Source organism: Cololabis saira, chromosome 19 (genome assembly GCF_033807715.1).
Source record: "Cololabis saira isolate AMF1-May2022 chromosome 19, fColSai1.1, whole genome shotgun sequence".
NCBI lineage: Eukaryota > Metazoa > Chordata > Actinopteri > Beloniformes > Belonidae > Cololabis > Cololabis saira.
In genome coordinates this window covers 27,165,758-27,188,913 of record NC_084605.1, presented here as the reverse complement: position 1 = coordinate 27,188,913, position 23,156 = coordinate 27,165,758, and the positions used below count along the sequence as shown (strand labels likewise).

The 23,156-nt window shown below is 39.2% G+C and overlaps 2 protein-coding genes across 6 annotated transcripts in view; one reads left to right on the top strand and one right to left on the bottom strand.

The window, feature by feature from the left end:
• The first annotated feature begins 1,373 nt into the window (after positions 1 to 1,373).
• LOC133419816 (WD repeat domain phosphoinositide-interacting protein 1-like) lies at positions 1,374 to 14,298 on the top strand. Of its 2 annotated transcripts, none has more exons than XM_061709255.1 (12): positions 1,374 to 1,781; positions 2,644 to 2,726; positions 3,356 to 3,522; positions 3,620 to 3,716; positions 5,597 to 5,694; positions 5,783 to 5,875; positions 5,954 to 6,024; positions 6,745 to 6,852; positions 10,010 to 10,174; positions 10,263 to 10,370; positions 10,581 to 10,720; positions 11,321 to 14,298. In XM_061709255.1, exons 1-12 carry the CDS (start codon positions 1,705 to 1,707, stop codon positions 11,440 to 11,442), a joined length of 1,329 nt encoding a protein of 442 aa, XP_061565239.1. In that variant the 5' UTR covers positions 1,374 to 1,704; the 3' UTR covers positions 11,443 to 14,298. The 2 variants fall into 2 exon arrangements, with proteins under 2 accessions (XP_061565239.1, XP_061565238.1); XM_061709254.1 differs by having other exon boundaries at positions 3,353 to 3,522; positions 11,321 to 14,297.
• arsg (arylsulfatase G) overlaps positions 13,595 to 23,156 on the bottom strand; it is a 12,245-nt gene continuing 2,683 nt past the window's right edge. For 3 of the 4 annotated variants that reach the window (XM_061709245.1, XM_061709244.1, XM_061709246.1), the window contains 11 exons: positions 21,722 to 21,975; positions 21,117 to 21,328; positions 20,727 to 20,962; positions 19,715 to 19,829; positions 19,177 to 19,323; positions 16,527 to 16,738; positions 16,368 to 16,448; positions 16,113 to 16,221; positions 15,528 to 15,648; positions 15,345 to 15,435; positions 13,595 to 14,972 (listed from right to left, as the gene is read on the bottom strand). In XM_061709245.1, the coding sequence (XP_061565229.1) occupies positions 14,692 to 14,972; positions 15,345 to 15,435; positions 15,528 to 15,648; positions 16,113 to 16,221; positions 16,368 to 16,448; positions 16,527 to 16,738; positions 19,177 to 19,323; positions 19,715 to 19,829; positions 20,727 to 20,962; positions 21,117 to 21,328 (1,605 nt within the window). In that variant the 5' untranslated portion in view covers positions 21,722 to 21,975 and the 3' untranslated portion in view covers positions 13,595 to 14,691. Of the gene's footprint in view, positions 14,973 to 15,344; positions 15,436 to 15,527; positions 15,649 to 16,112; positions 16,222 to 16,367; positions 16,449 to 16,526; positions 16,739 to 19,176; positions 19,324 to 19,714; positions 19,830 to 20,726; positions 20,963 to 21,116; positions 21,329 to 21,721; positions 21,976 to 22,412; positions 22,475 to 23,156 lie in introns of those variants that run through there. The other variant, XM_061709247.1, reaches the window with a different exon arrangement.

Sequence of the window (23,156 nt, the reverse complement as noted above, 5' to 3'; positions counted from 1 at the left end):
TATGTATGTATGTATGTATGTATGGATGGATGTATGGATGTATGGATGGATGGATGGATGGATGGATGGATGTATGGATGGATGTATGGATGTATGGATGGATGTATGGATGTATGGATGGATGATGGATGGATGTATGGATGTATGGATGGATGTATGGATGGATGGATGGATGTATGGATGTATGGATGGATGATGGATGGATGGATGGATGTATGGATGGATGATGGATGGATGTATGGATGTATGTATGGATGTATGGATGTATGGATGTATGGATGTATGGATGGATGGATGGATGGATGGATGTATGGATGGATGTATGTATGGATGGATGGATGGATGGATGTATGGCTGTATGGATGTATGGATGTATGTATGGATGGATGGATGGATGGATGTATGGATGGATGTATGGATGGATGGACATACACACAATCAGTAAGAGAGAAGGAGACTGAATGAAGAAAATGCAAGAAAGAGATGCAAAGTGGGGTGTGCGCTTGTGTGTGCATTAAATTACAAAAGGTCCCAACTGAAAGTATTTTACAAAATTGCGTCTTATAAAAGTACAAGTGGCCAGAATGAAAGACATTTTAAGACTCAGGGGGATGTGTTTTTAGTAACTGTGGATACAAACCTGCATTCATCTAGGAGCGGCGCTTGCCCTCACCAATATGGCGGACACATTAGCCTATCCTTTCCATACACAGCACCAGTAAAAGAGGGCATCTACGCGACAATGTAACTTTGCTTTTATCCAATGAAATCACCAAAACAACTCCTCGTGACGAGATTGAAGGTACAAACAGCTAACCAACAGCTACTCCTTCGGACTAGTGCCGCCTTCCATTTGTCCTCGGAAGTGGGGATTTACCAGTTCCCAGTTGGATTTTTCAACTGGAACGCCCCTCGAAGTGGGATTTCCCACTGGGAAAGTGGGAGAGTCTTCACCACCCCCGAGTTCAGATTCCAAGATGGCTGCCCCGGTTGTAAACAGTAGAAGAGAGCTCTGTAAAAATCCGTAGCACTTCATTCTAGTTTTGGTCACACTAAATCAGTCGTATACAAGCATTGTTCGGCATATATATGCTGCTATAGTGTAATTTACATTTTTCATGTGGTATATGCGAACTACAAACTTGTTTACCTACTTTGTAACTGGAACGCTGATAACTCGGCTGTGACGTCATTCCCAGTTCCGACTTCCGACTTCCTAGGTAAATGGAACGCAGCATTGGTGGCTCCCATTTGATGAATAGTTGCTTTGACAAATCTCGAAAGCGCTTAAAAAGACTTAACCAATAGAAATACGGGAGAGGCGGGTCGAACAGGCTGTCGCCAGCCAATGAGGACGCAGCCTGCAATGACGCATCCTCTCATCAGCTGTTTTTGTTTTGCTCCGTGAATATTGGAAGTTAATAACATAATAATAACAACAGTGTAAAACAGCCCAAAGTGAATCCGCTAAGAAGGGCTGCGTGGTTGTTAATATTTGACACTGCTCAGGTTTAGGACTATAAACTCGGTGGAGCATGCGTGTCGTCTGAGCCAGCCTGGCAGGACATTCCTGTCCCTGAAGAGGGAGAGCGTGGCGCTCGGAGTCGGGGAGCACAGGAGGGGAAGCGGGTTCCGGCGGCGATCGACCCGAGCCCAAGGCCTCCGACCTCGGGCAGCGAGAGGAGAGGGGACCTGGCGGCCCGGATGGAGTCCCAGGACGCGCCGGAGAGCCGCGGGGTGCACCCGGGCTTCATCTGCGCCTCGTTCAACCAAGACACCACGTAAGCGACGTGCGGGCCAGCCAGGGCCCAGCATGAACTCTGTCCCCCTCATTCACCTGGCTGTTGCATGCATCATTTGAGCTGTATTTATAAAGATTAATTTAATCCAACACGAACTAATTGAGTCAACGAGTTGGGACTTGAGTGAGAGTGACGAAACTTAATCTACACGCTTTTGTAAGTGACAATTATAGGTGAGCGGGAAGTGAAGTAGGCCACTCTGTTAATCTCCAGGGTCTGTTGCACATTATAAACTAGTCATTTAGTACAGTACACCAACTTTCAACAAATGTATTTAAAATAGATTTGTTATATAAACCTTCTTTGTTCATGACCACATGTTAACGCATATATTACAGGTTAATAATTAACATGTGACAGCAAGAAAAAAAAATCTGTTGTTTTCTATATATATTTGTCTTGCTTGGAGATAATTATAGTATAAACATGAATTAACTAACAAATGTCATTGACTTCTTCAGATACAAAAGTACATTCTTTGGTAAACATCAGCATTGGCCTTGAGGGTAAAACACAGCAGGTTTCTAAACAGTCAGTGGATGACATCATGTTATTGTCAACTCCAGGCAAGACAACACAAGGAAAGCTTCTTTGGGGAAATATAATGTTTTTAGGGGCACCTGTGTAGAAATCCATTCCATTTAAAAAAGTATATTCAGGATGCAATGTACATATAAACAGAATTCAAAGCATCTTAACTTTTAATTTGGCAAATTCTGTTGCGTGGTTGTGTTTTAAATTACTATTTTTTTTTAATGCGGGAAGATTATTCTTGGACTTTACACTGATACTTTATCATTGCACAAGATTCTTTATTTATTTATTTATTTATTTTTTGCAGTTCTCTCTCTGTGGGTACCAAGACTGGCTACAGGCTCTTCTCTGTCACAGCTGTGGACAAACTGGACTGCATCCACGAAGGAGGTACAAGGAGAGCTGCTCCTGAAACTCTTAACTTCTTAACCCTTCATCACACAACAACTCTCATGGAAAACACAACCTCAACCATCAGCAATATGCACACACACACACACGCACGCACGCACGCACACACACACACACACACACACACACACACACACACACACACACACACACACACACACACAAAAAAAAAGTATTTCACTTAGCAAACAGAAATCTTGACTCATTGACATCAGCCCACGCAGTATCATGTGAGCTGTAATCAGGTTCATGTTGGTCATACAGATGCTGGCTGTGTACGAGGGGTGAACACTGAGCAATTTAGTCTCTCCTCAATTGGAGAAGTTAACAGATTTTAAGAGGTAGCTCAAGAAAATGTAAACCCTTGTTGCTATGTAATGAATGTGTTTCTCTTTTTGACTCAGTGCAATACTTTGGATAGGTAAAAATAAGACGCCAGAGAAGCCAGTCTAATTTTTGAAGGATTTAATCTTTATAGGCCATCAAACAGCACCTGACAGTAAAATAATCACTGTAAATACTCTGTAATTATACAATAGATTTGTTTGCACCATATTTTCTACATGCAACCTGTACCCAGGGTCTTTCTCTTGCCTTTTTTCCAGTAGAGTGTCCAGACGTCTATATAGTGGAGCGATTGTACTCCAGCAGTCTGGTAGTGGTGGTCAGTCTGTCCATGCCCAGGCGAATGAACGTCTACCACTTCAAGAAGGGTACAGAGATTTGCAACTACAGCTATTCCAACAACATCCTCTCTGTCAGACTCAACAGACAGGTAAGAACAGAGAATCAGTCTGTCCGTACCCGTAATCCCAAAAAGGGTTTGTGCTGATGTATTTGTCTGTTCCTGCCACTTCTCATGCCGATGTCAGCGGCTGGTGGTGTGCCTGGAGGAGTCGATCTACATCCACAACATCAGAGACATGAAACTACTCAAGACCCTGCTCAACACCCCCATCAACCCATCAGGTACACATGCACCCATCAGGTATGGTCAAGCTGCCGTGTAAACGGGAAGCTTTACTGCCTGGGTCACAGTTAAAACTATTACACTCAGCTGTAACCAGGTACATATTATGGGCTTTTTTTCATAAACTGACACAGTTTACTGAAATCAAACTATCCCAAGATTAGAGCAGGTCACAGATGAGTCACGTTCGTGTAATCCCTCCGTCACATATAGGCTCAATAAATCTTGACCATCACTGTTGGTCCATTGTTGTGTTTTAACTTAAAAGATTTCTTCTGTTATTACAGTTTCAAGTTCTGTGCTACTAACGTTGCATTAAATTACTAGAAGCTAGGAATTTCCAAATACGGAAATAAAAAGAAAACGACAACAAAACAGATTTCCAAGTTGGGATAAAAACACTGGACAAAGTCCTGGAATCAATATCAGATCATGAAGTTATCTTTATGCTGAACACAACAAACGAAAGGCTTTCAAACAAGAAAAAAAGAAGAGATTCAATCACCCCAGATGATTTCAAGTAGTCTGTAAACTGAATGATGAGAAACTCAGTACTCAGAATTTTATTTGCTTATAAATTCTTTTTTGGACAGCTTACATGAAAACCTGCATGATGCCACTTTAAATGTTGGCTTTCCAGTCTGCACAATATGTGCCAAGTACATTTTATGAATTAAAGCAACAGAACTATAATGTTGGTGTAATTTTCTTCATTATTATTTACATTATTTGTCTATTTGCCATTATAATAAACATGTTTTTCTTTTTTTCCAATGCTTTTTGGCACCTGACTTATTTATTCAATGTTCTTCGTTTCACTTTGATAATAGAACAAGTGCGTTACGAACATATCAGCAGTGTTTGCTACTGAAAAACATTATATGACATCATAGCCCTACCTATTTTGGCACCGTAGGCAAGATTTTTTTATGGTCTCCCACTCCCTTCCCCCTCCTCTCCTCCATGGGTGATTGATATACGCTTAAAAGGAAAAATGGAATAGCATTGTTTTTACTATTGTCTTTAATTTATAACATAACATGTCATCGAATTTACATGGTCAACACATTACAAATAAATACAAAATATAAATATAAATACCCTTACCACAAATAAAGATACTCTAAATAATAATGGTAATAATTGTACAACAAACAATATCAAACATCAAATTTAAATCACCGCACAGTTTGCACACAATAACTATACATGAGCTACATTTATACTATGAAATAACTATATACAAAAACGAAATATAAAAGCTATATAAAATACCTTCATACAACTACATGCAAAAATGTGTACAACAAAAGCATTTTACTGACCTCTAGTGGTGCATTTTATTACTGCATCCACTAGTGTTGTGTATACAGTACTTTTACTTTACCTGGTATTATCATTTGTCATAATATTATAATTTGTAGTAATATTGATTGGGCATTGCTTTACATTTGAATCTATGTTAGCTTTTCCATTTAAAGAGTTAATAGTGATGATTAGTTTTAATATAATTATACTGAATGTTGCCTAATGGGCGAGCCCGCTCGGTATGATATAATTCACAGAGGAATCCAAAATTATATATGAACAGTGGTAATGATCATGGTGCAAACAATCTGACATGACTCCTGCTCACTAGGTTCATGACACAGTGATCACAACACAATAAAAGCAGATGTACAGTACATGTTTTTCTTTTTATTTTAGAGTTTAAGTGAAACCTGAGGGACTGTTCATTAAAAAATTAGATGTTTAGACTGATAATACGTTTGTCATAAAGACCTTTGGTCTACTGGCTGTTAAAAGAAAAGCAAATAAAGAAAAGAAAAAGATCATGTATTTAAATAAAAAACTAAAACTCTTCTGTACCATCTTGTAGGCCTGTGCGCGCTTTCTGTCAATCAGAGTAACTCCTACCTGGCGTACCCCGGCAGCGCCACCATCGGAGAGATTACAGTCTACGACGCCAACAACCTGGTGAGACCGCGTGAAAGAGAATTGTTGCTAAGTGTTGCAAAGGTTGTTGGGTAAAGTGACATTTTGTTGCTACCAATGTTCTCTTTAGAGCACTGTGACATTGATCCAGGGTCATGACAGCCCCCTGGCTGCCCTGACGTTCAACGCCTCTGGTACGAAACTCGCCAGTGCGTCAGAGAAGGTGAGGCCTTGATGAATTTTTCATCTTTCCTCATGTTTTCCTCCTCACCTGCCCACCTGATCAAGTTCTCCTCGTCAGGGTACTGTTATCAGAGTGTTCAGCGTTCCTGAAGGTCAGAAGTTGTTTGAATTCCGGCGAGGGATGAAGAGGTTAGTGCCGAGTTCCCTGCAGTTCAGCAATAAAAAAACAAGAGACAAAGTGTGGGAAACAAACATATGATGGGATGGTTTTTAATTTTCTAATTAAGAAACTTAACTCCCTCTACCAGTCGAGAAATGAATGACTATATATCAGTCATGTGAATCGGTGAGTTGTGGAAACAGACTGAGAATCAGCGAAGCTGCTGCTGTACACACCATTTTACAAAAAAGGTTTATTTTTAAATGTCTTATAAGATGATGAACTGTTAGGTGCATGTCTCAGAAATTAGAAATCCAGTGAGGAGAAAGAAGAGCTGGAGGATGAACCATCTCGAACAAAGAAGCCTACGGTATCACCGGCAGGTTGAAAAAGCTAACATTGTCTGACATTGAGAAGTTCTACCAGTGACTTGAGAAGCCTAGTTTGAAAGATAACCCAGAGACATTAATCAGCCCCAGAACAGGCCTTGAGCACCAGAGTGATTGAGGACGGGGTCTACCTCACCAGACAAGACCCCAGCTGCATTGTACAGGAACATCTGTCCTGAGTACGGGTCCCAAGTCCCAAAGTCAAGATAGGAGATACCTCAGAGAAACAGAAAAAATCTGGTGTAGATCCTACAAGTTCTCAGACGTCTGGTAGAGATCCCGAGCTGTGTCTTTTCTCTGACATGAACGTTTTATTCTCAATGTTTTGTACATGTCTATTTTCTTGTTTGTGTGCTGCAGATATGTGAGCATCAGTTCCTTGTCCTTCAGTGCAGACGCTCAGTTCCTGTGTGCCTCCAGCAACACTGAGACAGTTCACATCTTTAAACTAGAGCAGCACAGCCCCAGGTAAAGGCACTCTTATCCCTGTTTTATCTTTCAGTTTAGACCAGGGGTCGGCAACCCAAAATGTTGAAAGAGCCATATTGGACCAAAAACACAAAAAACAAATATGTCTGGAGCCGCAAAAAATGAAAAGTCTTGTATCAGCCTTAGAATGAAGGCAACACATGCTGCATGTAGGTATATTAGTTATAACTGGGGGAAGATTTTTTTTTTCATTATGCAAAAAAAATTATGTGAAATGTCGAGATTAATGTTGAAGTACAATCTCGAGAAAAAAGTCGAAATGTTGAGAAAAAAGTCGAAATGTTGAGAAAAAAGTCAAAATGTTGCGAAAAAAGTCAAAATGTTGAGAAAAAAGTCAAAATTTTGTGAAAAAAGTCGAAATGTCAAGGAAATAGTCAAAATTTCAAGAAAAATGTTGAAATGTTGAGATTAAAAAGGAAGAAAAAAGAAGAAAAAAAGGTCAAACATTATTGAAAAAGCTCCAGGAGCCACTAGGGCAGCGCTAAAGCTCTAGAGCCGCGGGTTGCTGACCCCCGGTTTAGACAGTCTTGTATTGACAATACAATGTTTCTATTCTGTAAAATAGTTATTTATTGATACATCCTTAGATGTGTTTCTCACGAGTCAGGCAATGCAGGACCCAATTGCAGGAAACTGGAGGCAGGAGTTTGCAAAACGACCAGTTGGAACGAATCGAACTGCAATAAACAGGAAATCCCAAGAGAAAACTCAAACAAAGCATGAAAGATGAAGTAACCAGATGACCACCAAAAACCTGGGCACCACGCGGTACAGGCTAGCAGGGAGGAAGGGAAAGACAAGCCAGTATACAGACACACTCACAGGGGTTGATGAGACACAGGGACAAATGATCAGGCAGGACTGGGTAAGGGACGTGAAACAGGTCAACGTAAATTAAAGACAGACTTTCAAAATAAGATGGAAACTAACCAAACCCAAAACCATGACAGTGCTGGGATACATCATCACTGATGTCTCCTGGGATCCTCTGCTGCTTTGGATCTCACATCAGACACTTTCCACTAGATAACCCAAACAAGGCCGGTCAGGTTGCGACTTGTGTCCCAGGGTACACACCTCTATAGACTCATATTAAATAACAAATCAGGAGTGGGATTAGTTGTGTCCTGTTTTTACCATTGAATCTGCTCTGATCCAGAGATTGAAATAAGCCTTATATTTCTTTACGGAGTTATCTTACACGTTTTCATTCCCTTTTGTGCATTTAATAAGAACTGTAATAAGTGTATACGGAGGAAAGTGTTTCTGTCAAAGAAAGCACTGGTCCCGAACTGCTTGACTTGCCTATTTTTTAGTCCACACTCTTCTTCCTTTAGTTCTTCATATCCTAATTTAACACATTACTCTGGCTCATTTCAAAGGATGAACAGATGTCTCACTGTTTGCTACAATGGACAAAGAAGATTGACACAGAATAATGACCTTAAAGACACAGGAGCTAAAACTGAGCCTGTAAGACAAACTGACAAAATGTACAGGATGAGAATAAAATAAAAGGACTGTTGAACATTCTAGTAAACCTTTAAATCAACATTTTATGTAGATTTGCTCTAGGGTTAAATTAACTATAGTTTCAAAAAAAAAGATTAAATTACATTAGTTTGAAGGTATTTTTGTTAATTATAACTGACAAAGAATATTTATTCAATTTAATGTATTTTGTTCATGATACAAAAAGCATGTTTTCTCTTCCAACTGATTTTTCAACTTTTTCTGATTATTTGTGCTGCTAAGGAATATTAGGAAAAATGTTTAAGCTGTAAAAATTGTTTACATTTTTTTTGATAAAGTCGACAATCAAAAGAACATACAGGCCTTGAGCTTTAGTTATCCTATGGTTAACAAGAGACAAAAATGTATTGTATTAAAATTAGAGCTGCAGCTATCGAATATTTTAGTAATAGAGTATTCTACTGAAAATTCCATCGATTAATCGAGTAATCGGATAAAACCTATTTTTGTTTAGTTAAAGAGCAATTATAAACATACATAAGATGTTAGATGTTAATTGACATCACTAAGACTAAATTATATAATACAGTAGGTTCATGGCTGTGCATTTAAAAACCCTGAACTTACACCAGTTGACCAAGTTCACTGCCTTCACTCAAAAAACTAAGGATCTTACCAAGAAATGTTCTTATTTCTAACCTAAAAATGCCATTACACCTGATAACACACATCACTTAAAAGATTAGGTGTTTTTTTTAAACGTAGTCCGGGCGAAATACCTGCTTTGAGCTGGCAAAATTAAACGATTTATTAAACGATTCCTCGAGGCAGAGAAAATTCCTCGATCATTTTTTGTAATCGAATTACTCGAATTATTCGAGGAATCGTTTCAGCCCTAATTAAAATTAAAATATCATGTGTTATTCTGCAAGAGGCTTATCTGTTTCTTAGCGCTGCTTTGTGGTCACTCAGTCTCAAGTCTATGTACCAAGACTGATTTTTTAGGGGCTCTAGTGGCCCTTTATTCAAGTAGCAGACAGGAAGGGAGTAGAGAGAGGGAATGGGGATGACATGCAGCAAAGGTGGGCAGGCCAGGATTCAAACCTGTGACCATTGCCGGAGGACTGTAGCCTCAGTATATGAGCCGCTTGCTTAACCCACTGCGCCACCGAGCGGCCCAAGACTGATTTTGAGAAATTACCTCAGAACCAGTTGCTGATTTTGATTGACAGGTATGAAATATTTGGCATGTGACATTTTTCAGGAAAATCTCATTATATCCCGCATGGCACATAGCTGGCATCACCGGTTTAGTCTGAACTGAGCTCGATCAAAGGGTTTGAATGGTAGAATGTTGTATGCATGTTGTACTAATTACCGTTTTAAGTCTTAATACAACCTCTGATATAAAAGAAATGGAAAAAAATAAGTCACAATAGAAATATAAAAATCACAGCTTTAAAAAAAAATCATACTGATTAAGTGTTGCATTCAAAGTTCTTCAGTTGCCCTTGGTAAACATTTCGTGCAGGTTTATTTAATGCTACTCTGCCGGTTTTTGTATAATCAGGCTGACAGAAAAAGCAGAGTTGGTGGAGACAACCGATATGAATCTGCAAATGTTTCGAAAGCTTTCACGTCGATCCATTCTGTTTCCTTCCAGTCAAGAGGAAGAATCTCCTACCTGGTCAGCATATGTGGGCAAAATGTTCACTGCAGCCAGTACCTACCTGCCCTCTCACGTCTCCGACATGATGCACCAGGACAGAGCCTTCGCCACTGTACGCCTCAACATGTTTGGCCTGAAGAACATCTGCGCCCTGGCTACGTAAGGCTGCACGAGAGCTTAAGAGCTTTTTTTCTCCAAGACTGGATCTGTGCCTGTTTATTCACATCTTGCATGATTTGTTGGACAGGATTCAGAAGCTTCCTCGCCTACTTGTGGCATCCTCAGACGGGTATCTTTACATCTACAACGTGGATCCGCAGGATGGAGGCGAGTGTGTCCTTGTTCAAAAACACAGGTGTGTACATGTGTTAGGGGCAATAATACACTACAGCAACAACAATATAACTGCACGTTTAAGCTGACTTCATGACAAGTGAAATCAAAATGTTGGATAATCACTGTAATTTAAAAGCATACACACAGAGGACTGGCTACATTTCACATATAGTAATACAGGGTGGGGCGATGCAGTGTCGTAAAACCTCCGTCTGCTCTCTTTCTACAGACTCTTTGAATCCAGTGAGGACCAAGAGGAACAGAAGGAAGAGGAGGACCCAGATGATGTCCCTCCACAACCAGCCAGCCAATCATACGCTGCCACTGTGGCTCTCCCTTCAACTCCTCCCTCATCCACCACCCTCATGGGTAATGCATACCTTTTCACAAGCTGATGTAATAAATGGGTAGTTTAGTTTTTCCAGCTCATATTGTATGTGTGATGTTTCTGACAAGTCAAACTGTAACTTTAGAGTCTGGGAATGAGTAATATTAGCTACACAAATGTTTACATGTACTAGAAGGTCGTGTGTGTTACTGTATGACCAAAAAAAAAAAAAAAAAATACTAATACCAGAAGCAAAGAAAGTGCTTTCAGTAATAATTACCAAATAGAAAAAAAGGGGAAAAAACAACTAATGAACAAATCGTATTCTGAATGACATAAAACACCTTTCATGAACATCAGTTGGTGTTTTGTTTTATTTGATATTTAAAAAAAATTAAAAAACAATTGAGCTTATATGAGAAAAAACTACAGTAGCACCCGATATCTGTGGCTGGTTTTACTGCAAATAAAGTCACATCATCTATGAATTGTAAAAATCTGTGAAGATTGTTGCAGACATCCATACAACCTTTTCACCAAAGCGACAAGTGCACCAAAAAGTCCTACTGACTCCAGTTAAGGTCCACAATCAACAGTAAAGGGTCACTAAACCATCCACCTCTCTTTTGTTTTATTTCCAGGCTACTCTGAAGACGGTGGAGCCCAGAGGGGTGAGGTCATCCCCGAACACGAGTTTGCGGAGAGTCCCATTTGTCTCGATGACGAGAACGAATTTCCTCCAGTCAGCAACCAGAGTAACTAACCCAACCAACGCACCCATGGCTGTGACACTAAAGCCTCTCCCACCCTCCCATGAGCTCCCATGCTGAACTTGGATCAAACCATACAAACCTTACAAGAGTATTACATTTTGCTGTTTCTGTGTTAAGCATCCCTCTTATTTCCCATAAGAAGTAATGAAGAAAAAAAAACACTAAAATAGAATGAGAGGTCCACTCGTAAAAATAAAAAACCCTTCAGATTATTTGCTGTTTGGTTAGACAGCCTCATATCTTATCTTGAGAAATCTTCTGCTAACTTCTTATTATACCATTTCAAACAGTGTTAAGACTTTTGCGAGTTACAACTGCAGACAGCAAGAAACCCTCACAACACGTTTACATAACTGTTGAAGTGATGTAGTTTTGAACAGTGCACACAGTGGTGACTGAAGGTTTGTGAATCTTTGTAGATTTTCTACATTTTGCTTAATTTTTGAGCAGCTTAGATCGGGCCTACCTCTTGTATTTTGAAGTAAAGCTTCTTGTTGAATAATGATCATTTATTTCGTTTTCATGACTGATAAAAATATGAAGATTTTAACACTATCCTTACAACTAAAGGAACCCAATTAAATAAATGTGAACTACTATACTATATTTCTGCAGATACACCCGTTCATTTGTTGCTGGTGGTTTCCTCACATACACTCATGGATGACTTTGACTTGATCGTCCCAAAATATTACTTTTATTCTTTTATTTTCTTGGCAGAAAGAATTGTGTGCTTTCGAATGTTGACTGGGCAAAACATAAAACAGGCCCAAGCTATGACACTGCTATCACCATGTTGCCCAGGTGGGAATTCTTACTTGTTCATGTAATCTTTTGCAAACTACAGACAGAGTATAGTGTTCTTTTTAGAAACCATTGACCTCTTTGCATCACAGCAAAAGCATATAAAGTACATGCAGAGCAATACTCAAAATTAACGAGCTCTGTCATGCAAGCTGCTTTTTCTGATCGCCTTAACCTGAATAAGGTCATATTTTCACCAAACAAGAATCTACTCGTTGCACATTAGACATAAATACATTTCCATCATTATATTGCACGCTTTTGCTGTATCTTCTGACAAATGCCACAAATGCTCTGTGTTTTAAGAGATATGGCTTTAAATGGCTAAAAATGTTGCAGGGCATGGGGGAATCATTAATGTTTGCTCTATAAAAGACATAATCAGAACGCTGTCCTTATTTGTTAATAAAGTCATTAGTGGGAATATTTCTGTCAATGTTACATAAGAGTTATTTGTTGGGAGAGAAGCCTCTTGTTTCTTAGGAATTTCCTTGAGTGCCTTTGTGACCTTGTAGACTAGTACACACCTTGCTCCTGGAGAGGTTTCTGCTGGTTTTATTCCATCTGACTGTACTGTCTAACTGTGGAGTCCAACTTCTTGAGACTGTTTTACAAGCTTTTGTTTATCCTGATGAGCACCGATAGCTCAAAAGTTCTTAGAAATTCCCTTCGTTCACGATGTACTTTCACAAATGTGTTATGAAGATCAGAGTATCATGTTTCTTTAAAAAACATAAGACACTCCCCCTACTGTCATTTACTTTACAGAAAAACAATGAATCTAATTTCATCTTCAAATAAACATCTAATTCTCCAGGTTCACATATAAGACTGGATCATTTTCCTCAAGAAACAATGACGAATAGAATATTTTTCTATCAGTTGTATAATTTTATCCTTTCTTTTTACTCTTATGGCCTCTGAATCTGATTGTGCTGATTTTTGCTTTTTAAGACAAAAAAAAAATTCAAAGGTTTCACAAATTTTCAAGCACCACTGTGTTTCAACTAAACAAAAATGGTGATGGAGGCAAACCAGTGATTAGGTTATAATAAGCTGACTGAAAATACATAGTGAGAAAAAGAGACAACAAGGGACTGTTCCCTGCTGCTTTTCTCCATGGGTCCGATTCATACAAAGGCTTTCAAGAGGGGTGCTTAAAACTCACCTGAAGTTATTTTTCACAGCTCCTTATCAAGCAAAGGGCTACGTGATGATTGGGAAGTTTGTCTAAAAAAATTAAGCACAATTCATGATGTGTAAGTCGTGAAAGGTTGACATCAGACCCAAGGACTTTTGGAGCCTATTAGTGGGCATTAAATGCATCATACCTCACGAGAGAAAAGCAGCAGTTTTCTCAAGAAGGAAAATATATTGTGCAATTCATGATTTAAATCATGACACATGCTGTATCATGTTACTTAAAAATGCAGCTACGATGCTAATTTTGGTAGCGTTAGATCATCGTATGAAAACATAACCTGATAAGATGTCCGGAAGAGATGACTCTGTAAGACGATCGATGGCTAAATGTGAAAGGGTTGATGACAAATTGCACATGGAAACGTTTCACATCTTTTATATTCAGTGATTTTCTGAAGACCTTTTTATTTACACATGATGCTGAATATGTTAACTTGTAAGTCATAGTTATTTTTACATTGATGTATTAAATATTCTTTTTGCAAAAATACTACACAACACTTAGACGTACTATACGTAAATATATATTGATGATTTTTACTGTAAGTATAATGTATATATAACATTTCTATGTGGTACTGCTGTAGTACTTAGCCAAGTAAAATCATGATTTGCCAAAAGATGGCGATGTTTGGACACCCTTTAAGCTGCACTTCATTGTTCAGTGTGGGAAATTTGGACCCAATAAATCTAAAGAAAAAAAATGGTTGAACCACTACAATGAGTTGCTTTGATTTTTTCAAAACCTCGACTCAAACTGTTCATGCCGTAAATGTTTTAATACTGTATTGAATCTTATCAAATATCTATAAAATAACAAGCACTTTCCTTTGCAGGAAGTTCGTTCTCTGAATCCTGAATTGTGAACAAATCATGTGTTTTGATTTACATTGCAAAAAACATCCACACATAAACAATGTGGTGTTACAGATGGATTAGTATACCATAGGATTTTGCATTAAGTAACAAGTAATAGTAATAATAGTAATCATTTTTATTTGTTGTATATATCTTAAAAAACACACTGAAATGTGTTCTCTGCTTAAGTTAAATGCATCCAGAGAAATCTGATCACATCTGCTTAACTTTGACCTTCCTTCTTGTTTACACATCTGCTGCATGTAGACATTGAACTTCACAAACAAAACCTGCACACATCCAAAAGAGATGTTTTCCACATTTGTTTGCTCACCTCTGTGACTACATGCGTCTACATACGTGTCATTTACCGCTCAGCCCACAGTGTTGCATCGACAGACAACGCGTCTTTGATCGCAGCACGGTGCCGCCGACTCTTCTGTTCTGTAGTCTGCGGTGGAGACCGAATTATCAGTGGTGATGTCCCAAAATAGCTCTTCCCTCCTTCGATCGATCTTCTGCAAGACTGCCTGGTATTCAGGTGACTGGACCTGCAGGGGTGTTTCCTCAGCTTTTTCTCGGTCCAGATCAAATATTAGCGCTGGGTCATGGAGCTGCGGCTGTCCTGTACCACCACCACATGCGGTTGCTGCACCTGTAAGGAAACAAGCATTCACAGTATAGCAGCCCTTTTATTTTTTTCACCAATATTTGCCTTTCTAACCGGGGAATGAAAAGTGTGACGAAACCTTTGGGTAATGAGTATTCATGCTGGAGGAATGAAAAGTTTTATTATTATACAAATAATGTAGAAGACTACAAGCTGCAATACCACCATGATGAAATGATGTCTATACTTCAGCACAGCTGCAAAACATGACAAGCAACAATACAGACGTGAAAAAAAAAACACGTCATAATGAATTAGTGAAGTTACACAGTTGTAATTACAGTAAAAACATTACACACATAACACGCCTGATGGTAATTTCAGTGCCGGAGCACAGTGAAAACGTATGACTTTTACCTGTGATGTAGAAAGCTTTGTATTTCCCAGCCCGAACAGTCTGCAAGTCCCCAAACATCCCAGCAGCACCACTATTGGGGTGGAAGAGAAACTAAAAGACAGGAAACAACAGGATAACAGGATGCTGACAATAAATTCAAATGAATTGTTATATTTACAATGACTAGTTAGAATTGTTTTAACCTCACGTCCAGTGTGTTCATTATGCAAGAGAATATTTGTGGCATCAATGCCATCGTAACGTCTGTCGGAGGGGGGTGTTACGCCTGCCAGGGAAAGAACGGTCGGGAAGATGTCCATACCACTGTAATAAAGGGAGATGGGGACAAATGGTTTTTAAAATATATTATTAACTACAGTTATGCATTTAGTTAATCATACAGTATACACACATATACACTTTTGGCATACAGAAGTTTTGAGTCTTTTTAATAAAAAAAAAAAGTTTTAGACAAATATGTTTTACCGTGAACAGCTCAGCAATTATAGAACATCTGCACACATTTAGAGTTTTTTTTAGATTTAGAGAATCTTAAGCTGTTTTACAGTTTGATATTTGAATAAGTCCTCTACTACGGACTGAGGGACTTAACAATTGAAAAGGTGGAACTTTCCTGGAAACATTACTGCAGCATAAAGGTTTTATTCTAAGTCTCCAGTCCACGTGGTCTATTTTTAAATGCTTCTGGTTTGTTTGCACATTCATCTACAAATGTAAATTTGCTTCATTCTATTCTGTAAAAGTAGGCATTGATAAAGTGCGCATGCCTGAGCAGGGCTGAGCTGGTGGTGTTTGCAGGTATCCTCCCAGGCCAGTAAACCACTGTTGGGACCCTGTGACCTCCTTCCCAGGTGGTGCGTTTAGCTGAACCTCCACCTGAAACACAGATAAAAAAGACTCCCATACAAATATTCCCTTTGAAAGTAAGAGCATGAAATTCCAGCTACACTAGTGAACACAATAATCTCCCCCTTAGAATCTAAAGATGAATTTGTTGGATGTACAAAGTTTGCTTTCTACACCTTTGTTGGTCTGCCATTTTCCTTGGAAAGGCCCAACACTTCCTGCATACTGGCACTTCTGTTCCCAAGGTCCATTGTCACCTAAAGCATACAGACATGCAGCACAATGTTTATTACAGTACTCTATGAGAGCAGGTATGATTCATCTGACTGACTAACCAGTGAACCAGATGAGAGTATTATTTCCATCTGTGCCATCGGAGGCGGCTTTTATTGTCCCGATCAGCGAGTCCAGCTCTCGTAGCGTGGCAGCATAGACTCCATCACTGCGCTGGTGAGCAGCTGAAGGGGCTTCTGAGGAGGGTGGAGGGGCCAATGGGACGTGCATATGAGCCGCTGCTATGTAGAGCAGATACGGCTGTCCTCGAGCCCTGAAATATAATAACGCTCTGTTAGAAAAAAATATGTTGGAAAATCTTGGTTATAAAAAATAATATGCTCATAGCAAACTGCTTCATCTGCACCCATCCGTGAGGATCCACCCTGTCTCTTTGCACTTCATAAATTTGTAACCCTGTGGACTGAGCATGTCCAGAAACCAAACCTTAACCCAAATAATTAGTGATTAGTGTGTACATGGCAGATCCGACAATCATGAATTCACCCGTATACATCTTGTCAATGTAGCGGACTGTCACAGCAGCACAAAACCTATTATGATAATGTAATTTATCCTCGAGATACATGTATATAAAAGCAGAAACAGGTACGGTAAGTATGTTAATAGAACATGAAAATTCATGCAGCATCAAAATGCTCTGTGAGCAGTCCAAATGTACTCTTTCGTTTTTCTTTTAAGGAATGTGGACTTTCCTGCTGGAGCACATTTGTCACCTAAGCGTCTCTGAATGAAAGCCTGTGTGTTGCTCGGTGTTGACAGCACATGAATAGTGACTTCTGGCGTTGTCGTATAGAGTGAGAGCATGTTGTCTTGTCCACACAGCTGTAAACAGCAGGGTTCACCGTCCTCCTCCTGAACCTCAAACACACACACACACTCCTGGAATATCAACAAACAGTAGAGTTGGGTTTTTTTTTTGTTTAAAATGGTTTCAAAACAAGATTAATCCCACAATATACAGCAGAATAAACTGCTTTTTAACACGGTTAAAAAAGCAAACCCTTTCAACATTTTTTTTTTAGAAAGGCAGCAGTGTGGCTATTTCACCGGACTGCTCAGGTTACCATGCTACTGACACACCTGGAAACTACAATCAAATAAAAAAAGGTTATGGAGAGACTAGTCAAGAAGTTCAATTTGTCAGGCTACCAACAAATACTATCAAAATGTCTACATGCTGCAGACATTTTTACACCTTAATGATAAACAGAGAAGACACAGTAGCGGTCAAATTCCCCTGTTACACAATATAGCGTTTGCTCATTTACCATCCGGGGATCATATGCATCACTTTGAAAAGTGATGCACTATAGATCATAAAAAATGTTAGCAATGACTGTTGATTTACTTCATCTTAAAGGGGACGTGTTAGAAAAATAATCTCATTTTCCATGTTTGAAAGAGCATCTTTGGATATCTGAAGTGGCTATCAACTAAAAATCGGCGAAAAAGTGAAAATACATTATACAGCAGTCTTTTTCAATCCTGGACCTGAGGGCCCACTACCCCCCAAGTGTTTTAGATGTCTTCTTGCTCCAACACACCTACAGTAGTTAAAAGGATGGTTCATTGACAGATCTGCGCATACCTTTATGACAAACTGATGACATGACCCATTCCTCTGAATCAGGTGTGTTGGAGCAGATACACATCTAAACCATAAACAGCAGTGTGTCCAGAACACCATGACTGAGAAACACACTCATTACACAGACCCAGATAAATGCAGAATCTCCCAGCCACCCAATCATCATTTCGACTTGACTTCACATCACACAGCATTTGCTCTACTCTTGTAAATCCTTACACCCAATAAAACTGGATTCTATGACCGAAAGACTGTTTTTTGTACCATAAACCTGTGGTACTCAAAAAGGCACACCAAAAACTTTTCATTAAGATGTCATGAAACTGTCACACTATCGCCTTCAACCCCTGATGTTCCCCCAAATGATTTGCAGTATAACCACGGCCTCAGGTAATAATGCTAATGATGAAACATTGTTCTGATTGATCTCATGATAACAGCTCTGCAATGACAAGAACGAAAGAATTCGACTGAGGGCTACATTGACACACTGCGACTGTATTAAAAACCTTGTTATGTATTTGGTAATGAAGTATTTATATCAAATTTATATATTCAGTAAAGTCAAGTGTCGAGTTTGAAAGTTGGGTTTCCTAAAACTCCAAAACAAGTCATAATATGCTCTTCACCTAACGCAATTCGAAGAGAGAATAGAGAAAATCCTGGCAAATGTAAACAAAAATTAAGTAAAAGTAATTTCAAGTCAAAAAACTTAAGGGGACTTAAGGACTCTGTCCTGACACCACATGATCTAGATTTTCACAGCATACTTACACAGCTGCAGTTTGGAAACAACTCACATTGTACTATTAATATGGAGAAAAAAAAAGCTGCAGCCAGCTGATTTCTTCCCTTATAAACATGCTGGGAAGTGCTTCATTCTGTTTTCCACCATCATTATTTGACCATCAGTAGTCTAAACTTCTGACTTTCTGGCCATTTTGTGTCAGGTGCACTTTATGGTTAATGAATATAATGTAATAACACAATATAATTCAATTCTGTCAGGTTCAAATGTGTCCCATGTTGTAAATTCTTACAACACGGTTAAACAGCCTATCGTTTTGCACATTTCTTGTTTCTTTGCAGTGGGATCGTACCTTGCATTGTTTATGATCCTGAGTGCAGCAGACTTGTACCGTTCTGTTAGCGTCCACAGGTTTAGCGGCTGCTCCACAATACTGCTGTTTTCAATCAGAGGAAGGCCAACTTTGGAGTAACACCCTGGGTGCTCACTTCTCCTCAATCTAGGGCACGAAAACAATAAACAAACAGTGATAACACAGTAACAGTTGGGACATTGTGGAGATTTAAGATAATGCCTTATCAGAAAAGATGAATATTTCACAAATGATGTTAGTGTATACCTTATCTTGGTAGTTGGAGATAGGGAGGATAATCTGTTTATTTGGTAAGTCATGAGTAAGTCATTACCTTAGATATCAAAAGTCTAAGGACTGAACTTATGGTTTGCCTGATTTCAAGTCAATAAATTAGGTTAATTATTATTAGGTAATTATTAATTAGGTAATCAATTTTAGTCACTTTTTATTGCCTACAGTTACTTTCACTTTTTGAACTGAACATTTCCTTATAAAAGCAACAAAGCCCTGATAGAACTTTATATAATTACCATACCTGATAACCTCAGGTCTGGCTGAGACACAGGGCAGGCACGGGGGGATGTTATATCCTGGTCTGTCAGTACAGCCCATGTCATTACTATAGGGAATACCCAAGTAATAGTCAAAACCTGTCAAAAACAAACAAAGACAATCTAGTGAACATTGTTAAATAGAGTCCCGTACAATGTGACCAATAAAATCTTGGCGTTAGCAGAATTTCAATGTTTCGTTCTTGTGTTTTTTTATGAACACACAACAGTGATCACTTATGTATTATTAACAGCCTTTGACATGTGAAGCTGCAGGTGAGCCTCACACACCACAGCACACCTCCGTCAGGGGTGATGCTAGTGCGGGGAGTGGATCACGAGTCAGCTGCAGGTGGGCTTTTCTTGCAAGAGTGAGCTGGGGGAAGCGTGATCAGTGACCTTGTTTTGCCTTTTTCCTGCAGTGAGGACGATAGACTTGCTCAGGCAGTGGATACGGCCAAAGCAGCTTAGAAAGTCTGACTGGCAACCTGTTGCACTGAAATGGAAAAGTGCAGAGGTCTGGATGTGTGTGTTAGCGCATGTAATTTTTATGTAATATGTTAATATGATTTGATAATACGTTTATGTTCAAGTAATTATTATATTTTGTGTTTGTGACAAGTATATGTACCTAATATCCACATATCCGTCATTCCTATCAACTTGATATTATTCACTAGCTTTCAGATTTAGTAAACTAAATTCCTAACGGTGTTAACAGAAAAGTAAAAGAGGCTTAATCGTACTTGGATATTTTGAAAATGTTGTTTATTTGTACTATAAGTTGATCAAAGCATACTATTGAGGTTATAGAGGCCAAATATCTGAAATAACAGGGAAATAAATTTAAAAAAAATAAACAATGTTTACTGTAACCCAGTTGCTTTCTGTTTTAAATGAAACCACAGCTCTCAAACCAGTTTCTCCCTGATCTGGGGCTGTAATGTTCCGGCTGATTCTTTGACGGTAAACTGCGAAAATGAAAAGCTCACTTGCCTCTACTTGTTGGACTATACGGTCCATTGTGCCCGAGATGCCACTTCCCGACCATCGCCGTGTAATATCCCGCCTCCTGCAGCAGCCGGGGCAAGGTGACTTCGGTGAGAGGCAGACCAGCCACAGAATTTACTGCAAAGTTATGAGTCACCCCGTTTCTGAGGCCATAACGGCCCGTCAGGATAGCTGCACGGGATGGAGAGCAAGTGGAGGCAGGGGAGTGGAAGTCTGTCAATCTGGAAAGGTGTATATTGTCAATATCCACAAAAGGCAATAGCTCATACATGACCTTTGTCTGATGGTGTCCCTTCAAAAAGTCACAGACAAGAATTAACCTCTATCATGATTTTTTTAGGGAATTGTCGGGTATAAAATGAATAAATCTTCTACCTCAATCCTTGCTCGCCCATAATGTTCAGGTGAGGCGTGTTGTTTGCCTTCTTCTCAGGTTGGTTAGCATCCAGGTCACCCCAGCCTATATCGTCTGCCAGTATGATGATGAAGTTGGGTTTTCTTTTTACCTCAGCTGCAGCTCCCTGTGTGGGTACAGTGTGCAGCAGCAGCCCGTACACCAGCATCCCACACAGCTGGGTTGAAGCCATCTTGGAGGAAAATCAACACACAGTGACATGGATTAAACTTAAAGCTTGGCTTCCACACACTATTATGAAGAAGATGAAAAGCATGGTATACAGGCCTATGTTTAGTGCCATTGTGAGCTGTGGATGAAATGCAAATTTCACCAAATGTTAAATATACTCTGGAAGGAATATATGTTACATGAGAGAGACAACGAGTATTAATGAGTGAGTAAAGTATTTTCAAATGTGAGAAAGAGCTCTGTAGCAGAACAACTACAATATTCATCTAAAAAAAGAAAAGGGTTTGGCTCCACAACAGCCTGCGGCATAGTTTGGGAACAATCACTTCATGCTGAAAGGAGATGATTGTGGATATAAAAGGAATAAGCAATAGGACAAACACTATTTCCTTACTGGGAGAAGTGGCTGTGGTGGAGGACTACAGACACCTGCAGATGCAGCTGAGCCTGTCTACAAGAGGTGACAGAGCAGGCTGTACTTCTTGAGGAAGTTTAGGTCCTTCAATACTGGCAGCAGGATGTTGCTTGTCTTCTAGATCCATGCGGGAGAAGGGTTCAGTTTCATCTGCAGCATCAGTCAGTGACTCAAAGAAACTCAATACACTGATGAAGAAGGCTGACTCTGTATTGGGGACGTGTCTGGAGCTCCTGGAGATGATCGTGGAAAGAAAAACGCTGCTGTTAGAGGCAGTACATAACCACACAATGATTTAAACAACAGACTGTTTTCAGTCAGAAACCTCTCATGTTTGTCACTCCTGTCCATCAAAACAAGCTTTTGACAATAGCATTTTATCCAGTGATTATTTTGTTTAATTTTAATTTTAATTATTCATACTAAGACAGCATAATTTTCCCTCATAAATTGAAGTGAATTTAACCAAAAATAACTTGAGATGCAGCTGAGCACGGAGGGTTCAAGATTTCTATTGGTTACAGGATGTGATAGTGTTGATCTTTTATGACAAAATAATACACATTTTGTTTACCTCTGTATTCAAAATGAATTCAGAGTAAAGATATCAGCAGCTGTAATACATACAGTATATCCGTGTTCATCTCATTCATTACCCTGTTCCTCTCACCTGGTTTACAGTTCAGTCACTACATTAGACATGTAGTATAATCATCCTGCCATGAGTTTACTTTGATGACCGATCATCGTCCTTCTCACTCATTACACCAGTCTATCCTGTTGAGCCTGAACGTTTTCACAACGCCACGTGAAGAGCGCATGCCCTAACTAAATCTGTGCCTCCTAAAAGTGTGGTCAAAATAGATTAACGCCTCTAAAAATGGAGTTCATGTCAGCATTCACGGTTGATTATTAAACAGAGCAGGTTGATATTTCACAGGTAAAAGTGTGTGATTCCATGTGAAGAGCAGGTCACATCAGAGAGGTTATTGTATACTTTAAAGTAGGATGTAACTATTATGTATTAGTGGATTTCCAGATCTCAGGACAAGAACAAAAGAAAAAAAGCCCCAAATTGTGCAAATTTTATTTAGAAACATTCTTGCCTTTTCTGGGAATGTGTTAGAATAAGAAAGTACTGGAATGATGTATGGATGGAAATGAAAACTATACTGGGGTATGAACTACCAATGTCATGTAAGGTTTTGTATCTTGTGCTTTCACGGGTGAAGATGTTATATTTGAAGACAGATATCTGGTTAAAATTCTGTTAGCTGCAGCAAAAAAGGCAGTTACTAGGAAGTGGTGCAAAGTGGAACCTCCCACTCTGAGGAACTGGTTGGACATTATAGAGGAGATATTCAATATGGAGAAACTCACACATATACTGAGACTCCAGCAAGCTCAATTCTAC

Excerpts from the sequence above, each read along its gene's own strand:
- LOC133419816 (XM_061709254.1), top strand. The coding sequence starts at position 1,705 with ATGGAGTCCCAGGACGCGCCGGAGAGCCGCGGGGTGCACCCGGGCTTC. Across the intron at positions 3,523-3,619 it reads CTGTCAGACTCAACAGACAG|CGGCTGGTGGTGTGCCTGGA; the intron begins GTAAGAACAGAG and ends TGCCGATGTCAG. Across the intron at positions 10,175-10,262 it reads AACATCTGCGCCCTGGCTAC|GATTCAGAAGCTTCCTCGCC; the intron begins GTAAGGCTGCAC and ends TTTGTTGGACAG.